The sequence below is a fragment of the Melanostigma gelatinosum genome (genome assembly GCF_949748355.1).
Source record: "Melanostigma gelatinosum genome assembly, chromosome: 17".
Taxonomy (NCBI): domain Eukaryota; kingdom Metazoa; phylum Chordata; class Actinopteri; order Perciformes; family Zoarcidae; genus Melanostigma; species Melanostigma gelatinosum.
In genome coordinates, this window is record NC_136650.1 from 6,082,771 (window position 1) to 6,100,053 (window position 17,283).

At 44.5% G+C, this 17,283-nt stretch overlaps 1 protein-coding gene across 1 annotated transcript in view; it reads right to left on the reverse strand.

Annotated features, from left to right (window-relative positions):
* Positions 1-3,943: 3,943 nt before the first annotated feature.
* Positions 3,944-17,283, reverse strand: part of hivep1 (HIVEP zinc finger 1) — a gene marked incomplete at its 5' end in the record, with an annotated part of 47,368 nt that continues 34,028 nt past the window's right edge. The window contains 7 exons of the mRNA XM_079288129.1: positions 3,944-5,644; positions 5,861-6,393; positions 7,112-7,213; positions 7,911-8,086; positions 8,201-8,334; positions 8,435-14,208; positions 16,336-16,389. Of these exons, the coding sequence (XP_079144255.1) occupies positions 4,514-5,644; positions 5,861-6,393; positions 7,112-7,213; positions 7,911-8,086; positions 8,201-8,334; positions 8,435-14,208; positions 16,336-16,389 (7,904 nt within the window). The 3' untranslated portion in view covers positions 3,944-4,513. The remainder of the gene's footprint in view (positions 5,645-5,860; positions 6,394-7,111; positions 7,214-7,910; positions 8,087-8,200; positions 8,335-8,434; positions 14,209-16,335; positions 16,390-17,283) is intronic.

The window sequence follows — 17,283 nt, forward strand, 5'->3', positions numbered from 1 at the left end:
CCTTGTCTTAAGTTATTTCTGCAGTTAACTGCTTTCAACCGTCTACATGCGCAAGGACAACACCTAGGACTGGTAGCATGGGACGTACACCCATGACCCCCAAATGATGAACGAAATCACCGTTATACTAACATTCTGATAGCCAGAGGTCAATCGAGGTGCGTGCGCCAGACACGTACGTAATCACGGCCCGCGAGTTGGGCGCGAAGTCTCCGCAAGTGGCTGAGTGCACCTGCGAACTATTGTAACTAGACGGGCGCACAGAGATAGTTCGCTGCTAAAAGCACTATCTCTTTGTCTTATACAAAGTGGTAAAATACCACTATAAAGTCCCTATACAATACTCAAGAAACTGAGGTCTAGAAAAAAAAAAATCAACATTTGAATATATATATATTTTTCAAGCCATAGCAGATTTCTTCCATGATAATCAACCTTTGTTTCTTTATCATGCATGTAATAATTTACAGGGCTTGTATAAAGGCAATTAAGTGGCCATGAATATGAGATGAGTTAGTTAACGTTAATGACAATTCCCCTCGGCATTGTAGAGGTTGGTTTATGTCGCTTTGTTTCACTCATTGCCTTCTTGTTCTGCATTTGACACTGTAGACCAGCGTTTCCCAAACTTTTTAGGCCACGCACCCCCTTCTACATCCCAACCGGGTTCACGCACCCCCAATCCCCCCCCCCCCCCCCCACACACACACCTTAAAAAAAAAAAAGCAACGGAGCCGCATAAAAATCGGACCAATGAGAGAACAGTTTGCTCGCGCGTGGCGTTTGTTTACAAGATAAAAAACACAAAAACTCTTCCTGCACCGTGCCTTCGAAAAGGTAACGGACGTAACGTTACGGAGGTAACGGACGATTGGCCAGATTGGCCACATCTGTAGGCTCGTCTACTTGCAGAGAGTAAAACTCACTCTTCTTCACGCGACCGACTAATGTAGCCAGGATGTCTTCGGACAAAGCATCGATGCGCGCGACAGTGTTGTTGGACACCGGGATCACGTCCAACTTGTTTGCTTCTCTCTCTCCAATCATACATTCCACCATCTCTTTAACATTTTTCCCTCTCCACCACCGCCTCTCCTTCTCCCTATTACGCGGTCAGAATACTACCACAACACGCCGCCTGTCTCCGGCAGAAATGCGCTCATACACACACGCACCTCCCCAGCAACGAGGCACATCACCCGGTCACAATACCTCCAGAATGTCCCCGGGTTTGTCCCCATGATCAGGCAGACTATTGGTCCACTCTCCTCTACTGCCCATTGCAACCTGTGCAATCTTGGGATTTTCTTTGATCGCTCCATGTCGTTTGACCCCCATGTTAAGCAGCTGTCCAGGTCATGTTTCTTCCATCTAAGAAATGTCAGTAAACTAAGATCTGTCGTATCAATACCTGATTTAGAGATGATCATACACACATTTATCTCTTCACGCATTGACTACTGTAACTCACTTTTCACATCACTCAGTGTATCTGTTCTTAACCGTCTGCAGGTAATCCAAAACGCTGCCGCCAGATTACTCACCAGGACAAATCGACGGTCTCACATCACCCCCGTACTCCGATCTCTCCACTGGCTTCCTGTAGCATCTCGGACACACTTTAAAATTCTCACCATCACTTACAGAGCACTTCACGGTCAGGCTCCGGCTTATGTAGCTGATCTACTTCGCCCCTATTCACCCGCCCGCACTCTCAGGTCAAACGCTCTAGGTCTTCTGTCAGTCCCACACACACGATTTAAGACACGTGGTGACCGAGCCTTTGAGGCAGTGGCCCCGAGGCTCTGGAATGCTCTGCCTGCAACTCTGTGCCTCGCAGATACTGTGGATACTTTTAAAAACCAGCTCAAAACCCACCTGTTTAGGCTGGCGTTTGTGTAAAAGTAAACCCATGTCCTAGACCTGCTCTTAAAATATGTTTTACATTTTTATTTTATTTTTTAGTATTTTTTATTTTATCTTTTAATTTTTTTATTTTCTCTGTGTAGATAATTTATTGACCCTTGGGTCACATTGTGTTTTTTATGCTTTTAAATGTCTGCTCTGTTAAGCACTTTGTGATACTACTGTCTGTGAAAAGCGCTATATAAATAAAATTCATTCATTCATTCATTCTTGCCTCTTGACAGTACATTTCGTTTGTGCGCCCTCTGGAGTTTCAGAATAATTCGAGTAATGATACGTACGTTAAACGCCATTTTTATGGCGAGGAGCCTCGCGATACTGTGACACGCGCGAGTAAAATCTAAGTTTTAAGCAAAGACAAACTTGCGCACGCATAACACACGAGCCAGGTAAAGCAACCATAACCTGCAGCCTTGGACATCAACGCTGACACCGGGTTCGACAAGGACCGGAGGAACCACCACACGTCACCAGCCCCTCTACGTCAGATGTCTGCAACAAAACAGACACCAACGAACTGGCTGCGATAAGAAAAGCTATTTATTTGCAAAAAGCATTGGTAAAAACAACCACAACGTGAACGTTATCAGTAGTGAAGTGCATGTACGGGTGTGTGGGAAGGAACGGAACACAAACCGGTGTCATCTTCCCCAAAGAGCGCGAGGCTTCAGAAAGAGGGAGCAACACCGGCACAGGTGTGGCTCGTGCAGCTGATTACCCTCCATCCAGGTCTGCAGCAGACAATCTGCAGCAAGCAACAGGGACTCCTGGTGCATGGGAGGAATCGATTAGTTACAATAGTGTGCACAAAAAAAAATTAAATATGTATTAGTACAGTGTATCAAAATGATGTTGAAAAGTTAAGATACAGAATGTCAAAAAGAGTCATACTGTAGTGTAGTTAATCAAAATGTCATAAAAATATCATTACGGTCGTTAAAGTAATTCTAGAATGTTGTGTGTGATGAAAAGTTATGTCTATAAAAAGTAAACAAATAGCCATAGTATGTCAAAAAGTCAGTAGTAGTATATATCACAAAAGCCATTCAAGCATAATGTCGAAAGAAAGCCATAATACAGTATGTCTTAAAAATGTCATAAAAGGTTTTGTATAAAAGTATTAGTTGTACTATATGGACGAGTATAGTATGTCTAAAGGTAAAAAAGCCACAGTATAGTATATGTGAAATACGTGAGGCAGAAGTTGTAGTATAGTATGAAAAGTCCTGTTTGGTCTGCAGAACATGTCGGGGAGAGTCAACCTTGTACAGTCGCTGTAGATGATCAAATATGAACTCTTAATATCTCTGATTTACTGGAGTCGATTGTAATTTTATGAAAAATTGCACGCAAACAAAATGATGCTAGCTTGGTGCAATATTTGTACACTTGAGTTGTGGTTGCTTGGACATAGCCATTAATGACGATCATACGGTCTATGCATTTACTGAATTAAAACTGAAACTAGTTAAAACTCTGAACTACTATTTTACTACGAATTAACCTACCTAGTGTTCTCTTGATTATTGATGTTTGGTCTCTAAAATATCAGCAAATTGTACACCAAAAAAGCCCATCACAATTTAACAGCGCTCATGGTGACGATTGGTCAAACCAACACCAAATATATTCTGTTCATCATCACATAAGTATAAGAAAACCAGAAAATCATTTGAAGCTGAACCGGGGACGTTTTTCTATTTTTGCTTAAAATTTGGTAAAATCAAATATAAAAAAATGTTGCCAATTCATTTTCTGTTGATCGATTATACTTTTCAGGTTGGATTATAATGTGTTTTAATATGGGAAATGTGGCACCCACAATATTAAATGTGACGTATAATAAACGACAGAATAGATAATAAACACAAATTTCATATCGACGTACTAAACGGGATCGACCACAGTCCACTTTAAATACGTTATCGTTGTTTAACTGACAAAAATACAGTGACACCACTTTAATGTTTGTAAACAAATTTTTACTGATACAGTTCAGAATATTGATACAGCAATGTAAAGCTACCATAATGCACATACCTATGGACTCATGAATCATAATGGGCACTAGATGGATTATAATAAATAGTTGAACACAACATCTGTACACAGAAACATTGCCCAATAATCCATAGAAATGTACATACACCAGTACAACATTTATAATCCCATAATTTGAATTTACAAATGACAAATCCTCCAAAATGTAATTGATATCCTCCATTTTTATGCCTCTCTTTACTTCTGTCTTTCTCTCTTTTAAATAAACAAGCAACTACTGAATTTATAAGGAATTATGTACAGGTTCCTAAACAAGAAACTCCATAAAGGCACAATTGTCTATACAACATGTACAAAAAAAGAAATAGTCTGGAGCGGACAAAAAAAAAAAAGGAAATAAAAAAAAAAGAAATAATAATGATTGGTCATTATTATAATTTCATGATTGCACGTACAATATGAATGTCAGCATCTGTGCTTTGAAAGGTGATTTGCAACGAAACAAACCCCCTGAAAAGTGTTTTCAGTCTTACAAAGTGACAAGAATTACAAAAAGAGAACAAGAAGAGCTTTCCGTGTGGGGTTTTCAGGTGGCAATGACCAGTCTGTCTTCATCATCACTGGATACCTCATTATAGTCATCATTTACCCTCTGCCAGCTGGGCACTGGCGGTGGTCTAGGAGGTGCAGGATCACTAGCTCCCTCAACTGGTGACTCCTTAGCACTGTCTGCTCTTCTCTCAGGGGCTGGTGATCGATGCTGCCGTGGGGATTTATCCCTGTCTCGCCCCTCAACGGTCTGTGTGAGCTCTGCTCTGCTGCTGCTGCTGCCTCCGGGGCTAGCTCTGCTGCCCGAGGCCACTTCTGGACAGCTGCTGACCTTAAACGGGCCGGTCGGGGAGGCAGACATGCAGCGCCGTAAAGAACCAAGCCAATGTTCACTATGAGACGGCTGAGCTCCCGGAGCTTCGGGGCTGCACTGCCTCTCTGACAACCCAGGGAGAGGCCTAAGTGTGGAGAGGGGGCTGAGAGAGGGAATGATGGCAGGCAGGGCGATGTTAACTATCTGCAGACCTGGGACGTGTGTCTGCGGGCAGGTGCTGCTTTGGGAGGTGGGGTTGGCAGCTAACACCTGCAGCCCGAGGGTGGCATTGAGGGTGAGCCCTTGCTGGGGCAGCAGCTGTGTGGATGCCAGGCCTGTGTTTGTGAGCCCCATGAGGTTTAGTGTCTCCAGACATACTGGCTGTATTGTTTGAGCCTGCAGGCCAGTGACGTGCCCTAAGGGGAAGCAGGGCAGCACACTACTGATTGGTTCCTGCACCACAAGTGGCTGGGTTTGCGAGCCCTCCGGATGGGGTGGAGTGTTGAGAGCTGGTAACGGGCTTGTGTTCCTGTGAATGACGCTCACTGCTGGGATGGTGAGCTGGACGGGGCCCGCCTGGATCGGTACGAAGGTGGAGTAAGCTGCCAGGCCAGCGGGCACCAGCTGGATTCCCCCAATCGGGACCATGCTGTAAGAGGAGCGAGCCGGCTGCTGGGAGTGCAGGGGCAGGTGACTGAACAGGTGCGTCTGGGTCGCTGTTCTTGGCGTTTGGGATAGACCCTGTGGGGGAAGGTGCACGAGGCCTTGAGAAGCATAAGAGGAAGTCTGAGTGCTGCGGTTCACGGGTATGCCCGATTCGCTGGTTGCCACAGCGGGAGGTGCCGAGGAGGAGTTCTGTGGAAAGAGAGGAAATTCAATATTCAGTCTTACTTATCGAGGCAAAATCAAAAAATGGTATTTTGAGCAGTCCACTAAGTCAAATCAGAATCAACAAGACAGAACGTTCAGGAGCTTTGTGGAAGTGCCTCGCATGCAGGATTCAAAGTAAGAGTATTGATAGGAAAGTAAGGATGGGTGGGCAGAGACACAACGAGAATACATGGGTCTCACCTGGCCTAGCTTGGAGCCCTTGCCTGGCACTGGGGGACTAGGGGGCACTTCAAAGTCAGGGTAGTCGATGGACATCTGCCTGCACGGAGACACTGGGCTCATCATTTGCACCGACTCTGTGTCTGAGGTGTAGGAGTCTGATGTGGTGGCAACAGGTGGAGGAGAGTAAGGGAGGGGCATTGAGCTGCAGCAGGACCCAGAGATGAATATCTGCTTGCTCAGCGACACGGGGCTCATCATGGGGACCGATTCAAAGTCTGATGCGTAGGATTGAGAGGCTGGAGGCCGGGAGAAAGGCAGGGAGACTGAGCAGATTGACATCTTGGCTAGCAGGGCGCTAGGAGGGACTTCAGGCTCTTTGGAAGGGATGTGCTGAGGGCTGGCGCAGACAGAAGGGTTGGTAGACAGACCAGACTCGGCCTGGCTGTCCTCCTCTTCCTCCTCGTTGTCGTCATTCTCCTCATCATCGGGGCCATCGGAGTCGTCGCCGTCTGAATCTTGGCGGTCAGCACTGCTCACCTGACTGCGGTCCCCTGTAGATGATAGGATATGTGAGAAGTTAGGTCTATTCTTGGTATTCTGCAGAACAAATGAGTCATCAGAGCTGATATGAACATATATGTGTTGAACCACTTTTATTCATTAAAGATCTTCTATCATCATGTAGGTTTCTTCCACACAGTGAGAAAACCCACCACTCAGAATACAATTCGGTGAGGTTTTGTGCTGCTGCAGTGTTTCACACCCCACATCACCACACGCCCCTGAGCTCCATCACAGGCAGAGGAGGAAAAACAAATATGCTCTTAAGAGACTGGGACCATAGAATGCTTTGAGGGAGCTTCTCTCTCTCTTTTTTTCTTTTCTAAAATTAGACGCAGCAATTTCCTTTCTAAACGCTGTGCATGTCGCCCACATGCGCTTTGAGTTAACAGAGGAAGGAGCTGCATTTAGCATTTGTAATTAGAACATGGCAAAGCTATTGATCGACATAGACACAGAGCACAAGTGGGGACAACCTGTGTTTTATATCTCAGGGCATGACCGTGGGAGAATTACTCCAAGAAGGTTAATCCTGTTGTTTGAAACCAAAGCAAAGGGGGAAAACAAGACCTCTCTGTATTAAGTCACTTTGTCAGTGTAAATAAAGCCTTTAATTTACAGAGAATGGTTCAGTTTGTTTGATAAGCCTTTTGAGCACACCAATTCCTCCGTGTTTCCCTCATGGCAAAGACCAGTGAAGTACTGTACCTGAGTCCTCTGCATCCTGATCCTCAATGAGACCCTCAGGAACCCCCATCTCCATGCATTTCTTACTGTGGGCCTTGGATTTCATGTGCTTGGTCAGATTCCCTGCAAGAAGAGAGGCAGTGAGGTCTTACGGGTGGGTAGAGCTCGAACAATAGCACAGAAGGAGTTTATGTAAGAGAATGCGGTCTTTGGGCAAGCTGTACGTAGAGGGTGAGTAACTGATAAAGACATTTTTAAATGAACGTGGGTTGCTCTGACACAGAGTACTGTTCCGCAGTGTGGCGTGGGTAGGCAAGTTCGATAAAGAATAGTGAATCATACTGTCTTGGTTTAAGAGATGGTGAAACATCTTACATTTTATAAAAAGCAGTTCAAGGATATAAAAAATATGTCTGAAATATGAATTGTAGTAAAAACTAAGTGTGTGTTCAGATATGAGATCAGTGTCCCAAAATGTTATTCAAATCTGAGGTACCATATTCATCATGGTGCATATGTATTCAGTAATATAGAACCGCATACAGCGCAGTATGTTTAAAGACAACGCAATTTAACCAAAAAACATTAAATTTTGAGAAATCACACTGATGGTTAACGTCTGGATCAGAGAATACGTTCCATCTTGTTTTTTGATTGATTTTGTAGAAGTGATTATTGAGAAAGTCCAGAGACTTCGCCGCATCCAAACAAGTTCAAACTTCCTGGTTGATGGAAAAATTGATAAATCCATCTCCAACCACAGATAAGTAGAGGAGCAGCAGCTTTAGCTTTGAACACTGATCGACCAATGAGCACGAACCTTTCGTCTTGAAAGAGAAGTTGCAGTGGACGCAGTGGTATGGCCGGACATCTGAGTGGGTGCGGATGTGTTTGCGTAGCATGCTCGGCTTCTTGCAGCGGATCCCACATTCCTCACAGATGTATTTACCGCGTCCACGCCCACGGACGTAAATATACTCCTCGTTAGATTTGTATCTGTGGGGTTGCAATAGAACCACGAAGGACAAATAAGACAAACACATAAAACCAAGCATATACGATTCTTGATATTAATATAATATGAATGTAATCAATAGTTCAGAATCATACCCGCCATCGAATATTTTGACCCGTCTTGGTTCTGTTTTAGATGCCACCTCCTTGTCTGACTCGCTGCTGGCCTGAGGTTCTGGTTGCACTTTACTTCTGCTTTCAACTGATATAGACTTCTGGGTTATTGGCACCTGCAGAGAGAAGAGGTGATTGATGTATTTATTGATTTAATTTAAGAAAAAAAGTCAACAGTAACAATTTGTAACATAAAAAAAACCCATCAGATCTTACCCTGGGCATGACGTCTTTCAGCTTGCCCGAGTAAGACAAGATGTCCGATTTCCCGCTAGTTGTTATGGCCGAGGTGTAGTGCATTTTCTTGGAGCTCTGCTTGGAGTCAAACAGAGACATGACCACCTTGGTGGGCAACCCAAGCAGGTTATGGTTGTTCGGGCTGACAGTCCAGACAGCATAGGCTGACGTCTTCAGGTCAGTCTGTGGAACATGAAGAGGTTTCCGCTTCATCAAAAAACACCACGTGAAAGTGGTGGCAGTCTTCAAGCTGGGGAAAGACAGGCGATGACTGTCTTTGGTGTTAACCACAGACACAGATGTGGTCAGTTTCACCTGACCACCGTGAAAGCTGGAGGGCCTAATAGGAGATTTGGCAGGAGTCCATCTTTGTTCCTCGGCTTTCTCTTGTGGTTTCAGAGTGTTGTTAGCTGGCATGGAGGAGCCCTGGCTACCAGTTGTATTATTAAGGGCGGCACCTGCCTCTTCATGAATAACAGTGCTTGTGTCTTTATTCAGCCCAGCACTGTCAGGTGACATGGGCTTAACGTCATCAGTAGCCTGTGAGTCCTTCTCCCCATCGGCTTTAACCTGCGGCAGAGGTGGGGCCTCAGTTTCAATGGGACTGTCCACTGGTTCAGTTGTGCAAACCTGCCTAACAAGTGTAAACTTCCGCTGTCTGGTAACCTCTGACATCTTAGAATTAAGATAATTGACCGATCTGCCGTCAGTCAGACAGGCCACGCCATGCTCATCCTTAGCCCGTTTTTGGTGCTTTTCCATATAGATGTCCAAGCTGTTGGCAGGTGACAGCATTCGTTTACTGGAAGCAGTGGGTTCCTGCTGTGGGCATAGAGTCACTGAAGACAGTTTCTTTGTGCAATGTAAAGACCCAAGAGAAGGTGCTTGTTCACCAGTATGGTTATGAGTGCTAACTGTTTGAGTCCTGTCCTTCTTTGTTGTTGGTACAGCATGACTATCACTCTCTACACTGTGAGTGGATGAGAGACTATTTTTATTGGACACAGAGGGAGCAGGGTGCATCTGCTCGTGAGTGATGAGGATCTGTGGCAATGGTATAACACATGCTTGGTTCTGACCAAATGGGTGCCTTTGGTGTTCACCTGACCAAACTGTCTGTGTCTTAAGCTCAGAGGCCTGTTGATTGGGTTGACCAACGTATACGTTTTGGAGTACGTCTGACGTGCTCAAGATTGGATTAGCAATAGGTATTGTTAAAATTGGCAAGGCTGTCTGCGTGCCCTGTGTGCTGGAGAATGAAAATGTTTGGCTTGCTCTCAGAGCGGGACACTGCAGTTGGTATTTGGGCACAAAACTTCTTTCTTTCTTTTCTTCAGAGGTGGCTGGTTTGTTTTGGACATTCTCACGACAAACTACGATCTGGCTCAGAGGTGGTTGCATCTTTTGGCACATTTGAACCCTTGATGTTTGATGCCAAGGGTGTGGAAGGCCATGGACTTGAGGCTGCTGAATTAGGCTACCCAAATGAATGCTTTGCACAATCTGCTCATTCTTTTGCAAGGGTGCTTCTCCAGTGTGCAGGATGAAAGGCGGAGCCACGTTGCGCCTATTGGCAATGTGAATCTGCTGGGATCTATTCTGAGTTAAAGAGCTAACATTCGTAATGGGAGGTTTATCGAGAGGAATGACAGCTTTCCGAACAGGTTGCTGACTCTCGAGGCCTATCTTTAAAGACATTTGGGGAACTAATGGCCCCCGCCTCCTTTCAATAAGTGGCACCTGGGAAACTTGGGGGATTTGTCCACTTTTTGGCTGGCCAGCAGGTGACAGAGATTTGCTGGGGGATACATTGCCACAGTCAAAGGACTTGCTACGGTAGTCGCATGAAATCTCCACAGATGGTTGAGTACAAGTGATCTGTTCAGATGCGGCACGCCTCATCATACCAGGCACACCAAGGGTGTTGAAGGCTATTGGCAAACCTTTCGGCTCTGGAACTTTGCTGACACACTCCCCTCTGGAAGGACTCTCTGACCTAGATGGCTCATCTCTGTCAAAAGAGGCAGAGATGCTGGAACAACGAGAAAGACTACTCTCCCTGCTGAGGCTTCGCGAGAGGCTGGACTCAAAACTGGATTCACCTGAGGAGTGATCCATTTGAGCGAGACGAATTCTTTTCTTTTTCGGCGGAAGTTTCTCTGCTGGTACCTTTGACAAGCTCTCACTTCTCGGAGGCCAGCTGAACTGATCTGCAGGCTTATCCGATGGCTCAGTAGTCTGTGTTTCATGTTCTCTGTCGGGCTCCTCTGTGACCAGAATCTCAGGAACTTGGATGTTATTTTGACGAACCAGACGAGACTGATGGACAGGAGTAGTGTTGTCACCAACTGCTGCTACTGCGCCATCAGTGCATTGTTCCTTCCTTTGTTTTCCATAGTCAGCATTCTTTGGTTGGGACATTTTTTCATGGTAGCTGTCAGCTGAGGCATTTGCTATTGCATCAGTTTTGAGTTTGTTGAGGGGATCCTTCTCCAAAATATCAACAGGAGAGGCCCTGTCAATAGATTCAGTTTCAAATGAATTGGGTCTGCTGAGAGAGTTGGTGTGTCTGATGACGGAAGTACCACTGCCTTGCCTTTGCAATTCTCCTTTAGGAGAAGTGCTGATCTGGGTCTCTCGTATTGGTGACAGTCTGGAATCCGAAGTATTAATACTTCTAGCTAACAGCTGAATCTGAGGTAGCTTTGACTGATTGTTTTTGGGCTGTATGTCTACTATTACAGCATGCTGAGAAATAGCCTGACTTGGCAAAGCTGTCGGTAGCTCAAAACTAACTGAACAAGGTGGAATGGTGTCGGTCGGAGATTGATCGTCCTCATCTCCAACACTTTTCATTTTCCTTCTCTTCCTAATTGATGTCTGTTGATCGAGTATTCCTGCGCCACTAGTTGATCTAGGGACTGTGGGCTGCATTATGTTAACGTGAAAAACATCTTGATCTGTTTCTTTAACCGTGATTGACTTGTTTTTTGGACCATGAAGCTCAGAGCAATAGAATTTCTTGTGAGTTTCAAAATTTTCTAACTTTCTGTACCGATTACGACACGTTTCACACTCGTACATCGTGCCTTTGTTCTGCTGAGGCTTTCTGTTTCTGTCCTGACTGTGCTCAAAAGATCTGCTTCTTTGCACCAGCTCAGTGGAACTGCTTTGACCATGATAGCACTCATCCATGGAGCGAACAGTAGGGAGGCCATGTCCCTCACTTGTGGTAAAGTCTTCCACTGCTGCTTGTCTGACTAAGGTACGAGAATGTATTGCTGGATTTGGAGTTGATGGGGCTGATGAAAATACTTCATCATTAAACGAACTCATCTTGTCATCAAATGACTGACAAATTCGCAGAGGGTGGGGGATAGGGGCAACATTAAGGGGAAGAGCAGAGTGTCCTGGTGTAGTAGGCATAGAGTTACTTCTTGTTATTGGCAAACAATCCATCGGTGGGTATTGAGAAGGTACAGAGAGGAGAAATACTGGCTTTGATTTATCTGTAGGCGTAAATGGGGACTTGGGAATGTCTGAGCTGGAACTTGACCTTCTTCCTATTGGTTTAAGATCAAATTGAAATGAGTCTTTAAATATGTATGATTTAGGAGAGTCTATGCTGCCTCTCCTTGAGAGAGATGTCCTCCTTGGCTTTACACTGTCCAGCTGCTTGTTGTCAACTACTGCCTCATTATCGGATATCAACTTTGAAATTCGTTCTTCCAGAGAGAGTACTTTGGCTTCTAATGGTGGACGCATCTGTCCTTCTGTGGCTCGTGGCTTTTGCTCAGCTGCTACATGCATTACTGTGGCAGCCACAGGAGGGACATTGGGAAGGGTATTCTTGACAATGTCAATGTCCACTGGTGGAGTTATCTTAACAAAGGGGCTGGGTGGACTCATTGCCTGGTCAGCACTTTCAGAACGCGAGAAGTAGCCAGAATCTGTACTTCCTAAACTGCGAGGGCTTAGTAGACACTTGACCTGCTGCTGTTGGGAAAAGTCTGTTGCTTGTTGCCTCTGAAGCTGAGCATGTCCACCTAACAGTGGAGACTTGCACTGTTGGTCTTCATCTTCACTCACAGTATCTAGTGAAGGATTTGTACCATCCACCTCTTTAAGAGATGACAGGACTGTGATGCTTGATCTCATATTAGCAGTCTGGAACTCTCGTTGCCGTTGTGCAGCCGCTTGCTCAGGTGCTGCACATGTGACTCTCGGGCTATCTGCCCTCAGAGGGGAGACATTGACAGGGTATACAACAACTTTTGGAAGTGCAGCTGTGACTTTGGGCTCATGCGTCCTCTGACCTGCTTTAATTGACTCAAACACAGCCGATGAGTCTGCTTCCCCGTGGCTTGCTGGGGTTGTACCTACACTCTGTAAACTATTTTCAGACATAGCTGCCACACTACTCTGTGATGAGTCAGGGTCCAGGTCTGCAGTGCTACCATCCTCGTCACTGTCCCCACTCTCCTCTGCCTCCGAATGTGTTCCTAGGGCTTTGTCTGATTCTTGAGAGAGTGAGCCACCTCCAGATTCAGACCGTGCAATGAGACCCAGTTTTATAGCATGAGCATGTGATTTCTTATGCTTGTACAAGTTGCTCTTGGTTTTGAATGAGAAGCCACAAGTTACACAGGGGTATGGTCTTTCCCCCGTGTGAGACCTGATGTGTTTGAGCAGCACGCTGGGTTTTGCACATGCCCGACTGCAGTATTCACAAACATACCTTCCAGGCTTCTTAGGCTTTTGGTCCTTGGAAACCTGATCAGCTCCAAAATTCATTACCGAGGTCATCTGAACTTGGTTGCTGCAAGGTGTAACTGGGACCTGAATGGTGCTGGGAACACTTGCTGAGAGGGACTGGCATGTGTGCACAACAGGTGGTTGGCTTTGTGGCAAAGCATTGGAGCCTGAGGGAGCAGGTGCATGTGTTATAGTTGATGGTCCAGTATTAAAGGTCATGTGCAAGCAATTCTTTTCTGGCATAAAATGCGGTGTAGCAAGCGGAGAGGACTGCATGGGAGTACTCTGTGTAGATGTCTGCACATTTCCCTGTAGTGGTGCTGCAATGCCAATAACGTTGCCTTGCTTGTCAATATAATAAGTCTGCATATGGGCAGCTGGGTTCTGAAGACCAATATTGACAGCTGGCATTGTTGTTAATTCACAACTAGATTGAGCATTAAGGGTGGAAGCTGGTTTTCCGATGGCTGCGACCTGCAAGGAGTTGTTCTTCTCGGCCAGTGTACTAAAGTCAGGCTCCATTGCCTTAAGTAGAACATCAAGTGGAGCACTGCTGTGGTAAGGATCTCCCTCAAAGCTGGGCTCTCTGCTCTCGCTGTCTTTGGACTGAGACACTTTAATCAATGAGCCCTTCTCACCAGCAATGGGCTCAAGTGACGGTGGCCTGGAAGTCGTTTCTTCCTGCTTCAGCCTGTCAGCGTCGGTGGAAGGTGACCCCTTGTGAGGGGACGTCGCAACTGGTTGGGCATATTGTGGGTCTCTTTTCTCACTGGGGGATGTTAAAGGATTGTGGGAAGGACTGTTGGAGGAGGAGCAGCAAGAAGAAGGTGTAGTCTCTTTGGACGCTGCTTCGTGAAGCGCAGTTTCAGATGTTTTCAACTGCAGGGGCTTCTTCACCGGTGATTTCGGAATTTTCTCGAGCCGATTCTCTGTAACAACCTTTTTTCTTTTTAGGCCTTTTATGTTATCTGCATTTCTCCGACTGCTTTCAGATATCCCTGTGGGAGAAGGAGACAGAAAAGCACCGTTGGTACAACAACACCATCGTTCTTTAAACTTTCCCCAACACCCGACCATATGAGCAGAGTGAGCTCAAAAGGCCCCTCTGAGAAAATCATTTCTAAATGTGTTAAATTGTTGAAATGAAGGACATTTCATTGGCTCATAAAACGAATGGCAGTTAATAAAAACCTAGAGTGCAGATAATTCTAGCATTGTATATTCAATTTAGAGATCAAACATTTTAGACAATTTGTTTATTTGGTGCCTATTTTTAAATTAGTAAAATAGTGGAGAAGTCTGAGCAACCAATACCCAAAGCTATGGCAGTTGTGTTTTTTGAACTAGTCAATTATATAACTGCCATTTAAACATTAGTAACATTACTTTGACAGAGTTTAGCATGTGAAGGAAAACAATAGCTGCAGTTTATCTCCCAAATAATCAATAATCATTCGATTTTTCTCAATTTATTGTTTTTTACGTCTAACTTCTATATTTGTCACAGTTGCTTTATAACCTTTTTCTGCAAACAAATTTCTGTCTTAGATTAAAAAGCAAAGAAGTATTTTTTAAGTTACTACAGTATTCAGTATTTGCCTCCTGTTATACTATATTTGATTCCTCACTCATATGTTTCATAGTTATTCTCCTCCATATAAACTGTGCAAACTCTGGTGACCATTAGAGGTTTACACTTTCTGCACCCCGAATAAAAAACACTCACAGACTGAATCAAAACTAATACTTATGTTTGAATTGCTTTGTTACAGAGCCATGCGGTCATTCTGGAAACCACTGATGACTGTACAATTATAGTGCAAAACAATTACATCATTGATGTTTAACATGCACAACTGTTACATAAAGCAAAACACTGAAGTGTTGTAGCTTAAAGATACAGAGCATAACCTTTCACATTCAATTTCTGAAAAGCCTTCACTGAAGCTTAACCCATTTCATTGTAATTTATTGTTTTTATCAACAGCTTCTTTTGTTGAAATTGGATGGGGATATATTTGTAGAATTTAGACAAATCACCCTTAGTTGCTTTTTACTTGCTGTGTGACTCATACCACAGAGGCCCACGCTTCATTATATAAGATGGTCGACGTACGACGAGGCTTGGCTGATCAGAAAATGCAACTGCTTTCAAAACTGCATTCAAACAATAAAGCAGCTCTGTTTTTAAAAAAGGGCACACCCATACCATGCAGTCCCATAATGTGTGGAGTGGTGATTCAGCCGTGTGTTTTTTCAGGACATGTTGCATAAGATCAGCAGTGCCCCGTCACAGTTTCCTGGCCTGTGTAGGTATTTCCCAAGATGAGGTCACGGTTCCCTCAAGGTCTCCAGTGTAAGTAGGTTGAGGAACGCCTTGTCTTTACATAAGTCAATCCATTCTCCGACACAAACATGCCAACATTTGAACGCTGCGCACAACCAATGCGACCAATGTACTGATATTGTTATTTGTACTCTATTTAGTGTCTCCACCCAATCTCGATCACAGTAGGTGATTCCATCAAAGCGTGCATGTCCCGCGAATAAGCTGGGCGTTTTTTTAAAAAGAAAATGCCGCGGTGATGAGTTAAGCTCGGCTCAAACGGAGACCATGAAGCCGCGTCGGCTCGAAACAAACCGGAGAGAAAACTTGGATATTGCAAATAGTTTCACTGAAGGAGTGAAAATAAACGTGGTGGCTGCTGCAAAGATCGAGATGACTCACAGCAACCAGTTACCAAATGTGACCATGAACATCCACATCGTGTAAATATACTATTCTGGATAAATCAATCAGATGGAGTGTCATTAAATTACAGCTAGATAAAAGGAAAATATATTGCAAATACTGCAATGACAAACACACCATATAATAAATTATTTCTGCACCATGAATAAAAACACTTTACATTCCAGACCAGTGAATTTTATTTATTTTGAGTTTTCAGTGAAAAACCCAAAGCAGGCATTTTACTCATTTTAAACTAGCAAAAAACAAACAAAAAAAACTACAAAAGCAAACTGCCATTCAAATGAAAGAGAATAGATTTGACACATTTATTATTTATTAAAAACAGAAATAGTTGTTTTCAGTCATAGTCTTAATTAAAAGCCCCTCTTACCTTTCTGTGAGCCTTCGGGGTCTTTGAGCTCTTTCTGTGCCTCTTCGATTTTATCTGCAAGACAAGAACAGAAACATTTTCAGCCCAAACGCACACGGACTCTCGCTCCGCGGCGGAAGGCAGTGCAGAATGTAACTAACGGATACTGGGGATGCTTCCCACACGGCTGTAGCGGGACGAAGGTCCTTCATGAAATGAAAAACAGATATTCTTCCATAGCTGAGAGAGAGAGAGAAAGAGAGAGAGACAGAGAAAAGAGAGAGAGAGCAAGCACACTATTCCATTATGGAAACTACTGCAATTATGAAGGGGGGCAAGCCCTGAGTGCACACACAATAACACAACCATGCAAGCACACCCACTGACAGAAATAACCGCGTTGAGTATGTATGGTACGCGGGGTTAAGCTTGCAAACAAGTCAATGTGGTGGGTTCGTTCTCATCATCACGGAGCGAGCGCTAACCCACGGGCCAATTTGCATATTTAAAGACCATCAACACCCCTCTGGGAAGTTCTTCTATACGTCAACACTCATCACCCACAATGCAGCAGGTGAAGAACCTGCTTCTGTACAAGCATATGGATGTGTGGGAGGTGACGCAGTATTTACTTTGTGTTACTGTAATCAACATTAATTACATACGCTGGCTCAGTGTGGCGTGAATGGCTTATACACAGTGGAATAGAGGGAATCACCACCACAGGCTGTGGGAGTGTGTACATCGTGAGTGTGTACACATCGTGAGTGTGTGCACATCGTGAGTGTGTACATCGTGAGTGTGTGCACATCGTGAGTGTGTGTACATCGTGAGTGTGTGCTTGCATGTCCAAGGCTCATTCGAGTCAGTTTTTTATTTAAAAAAAGTTTTTAGTTCACAGGCTGAATTGTGACTGATACAAATATACGTATATATGAAAATAATAGTGCAAACTCTCATTTTAACGGT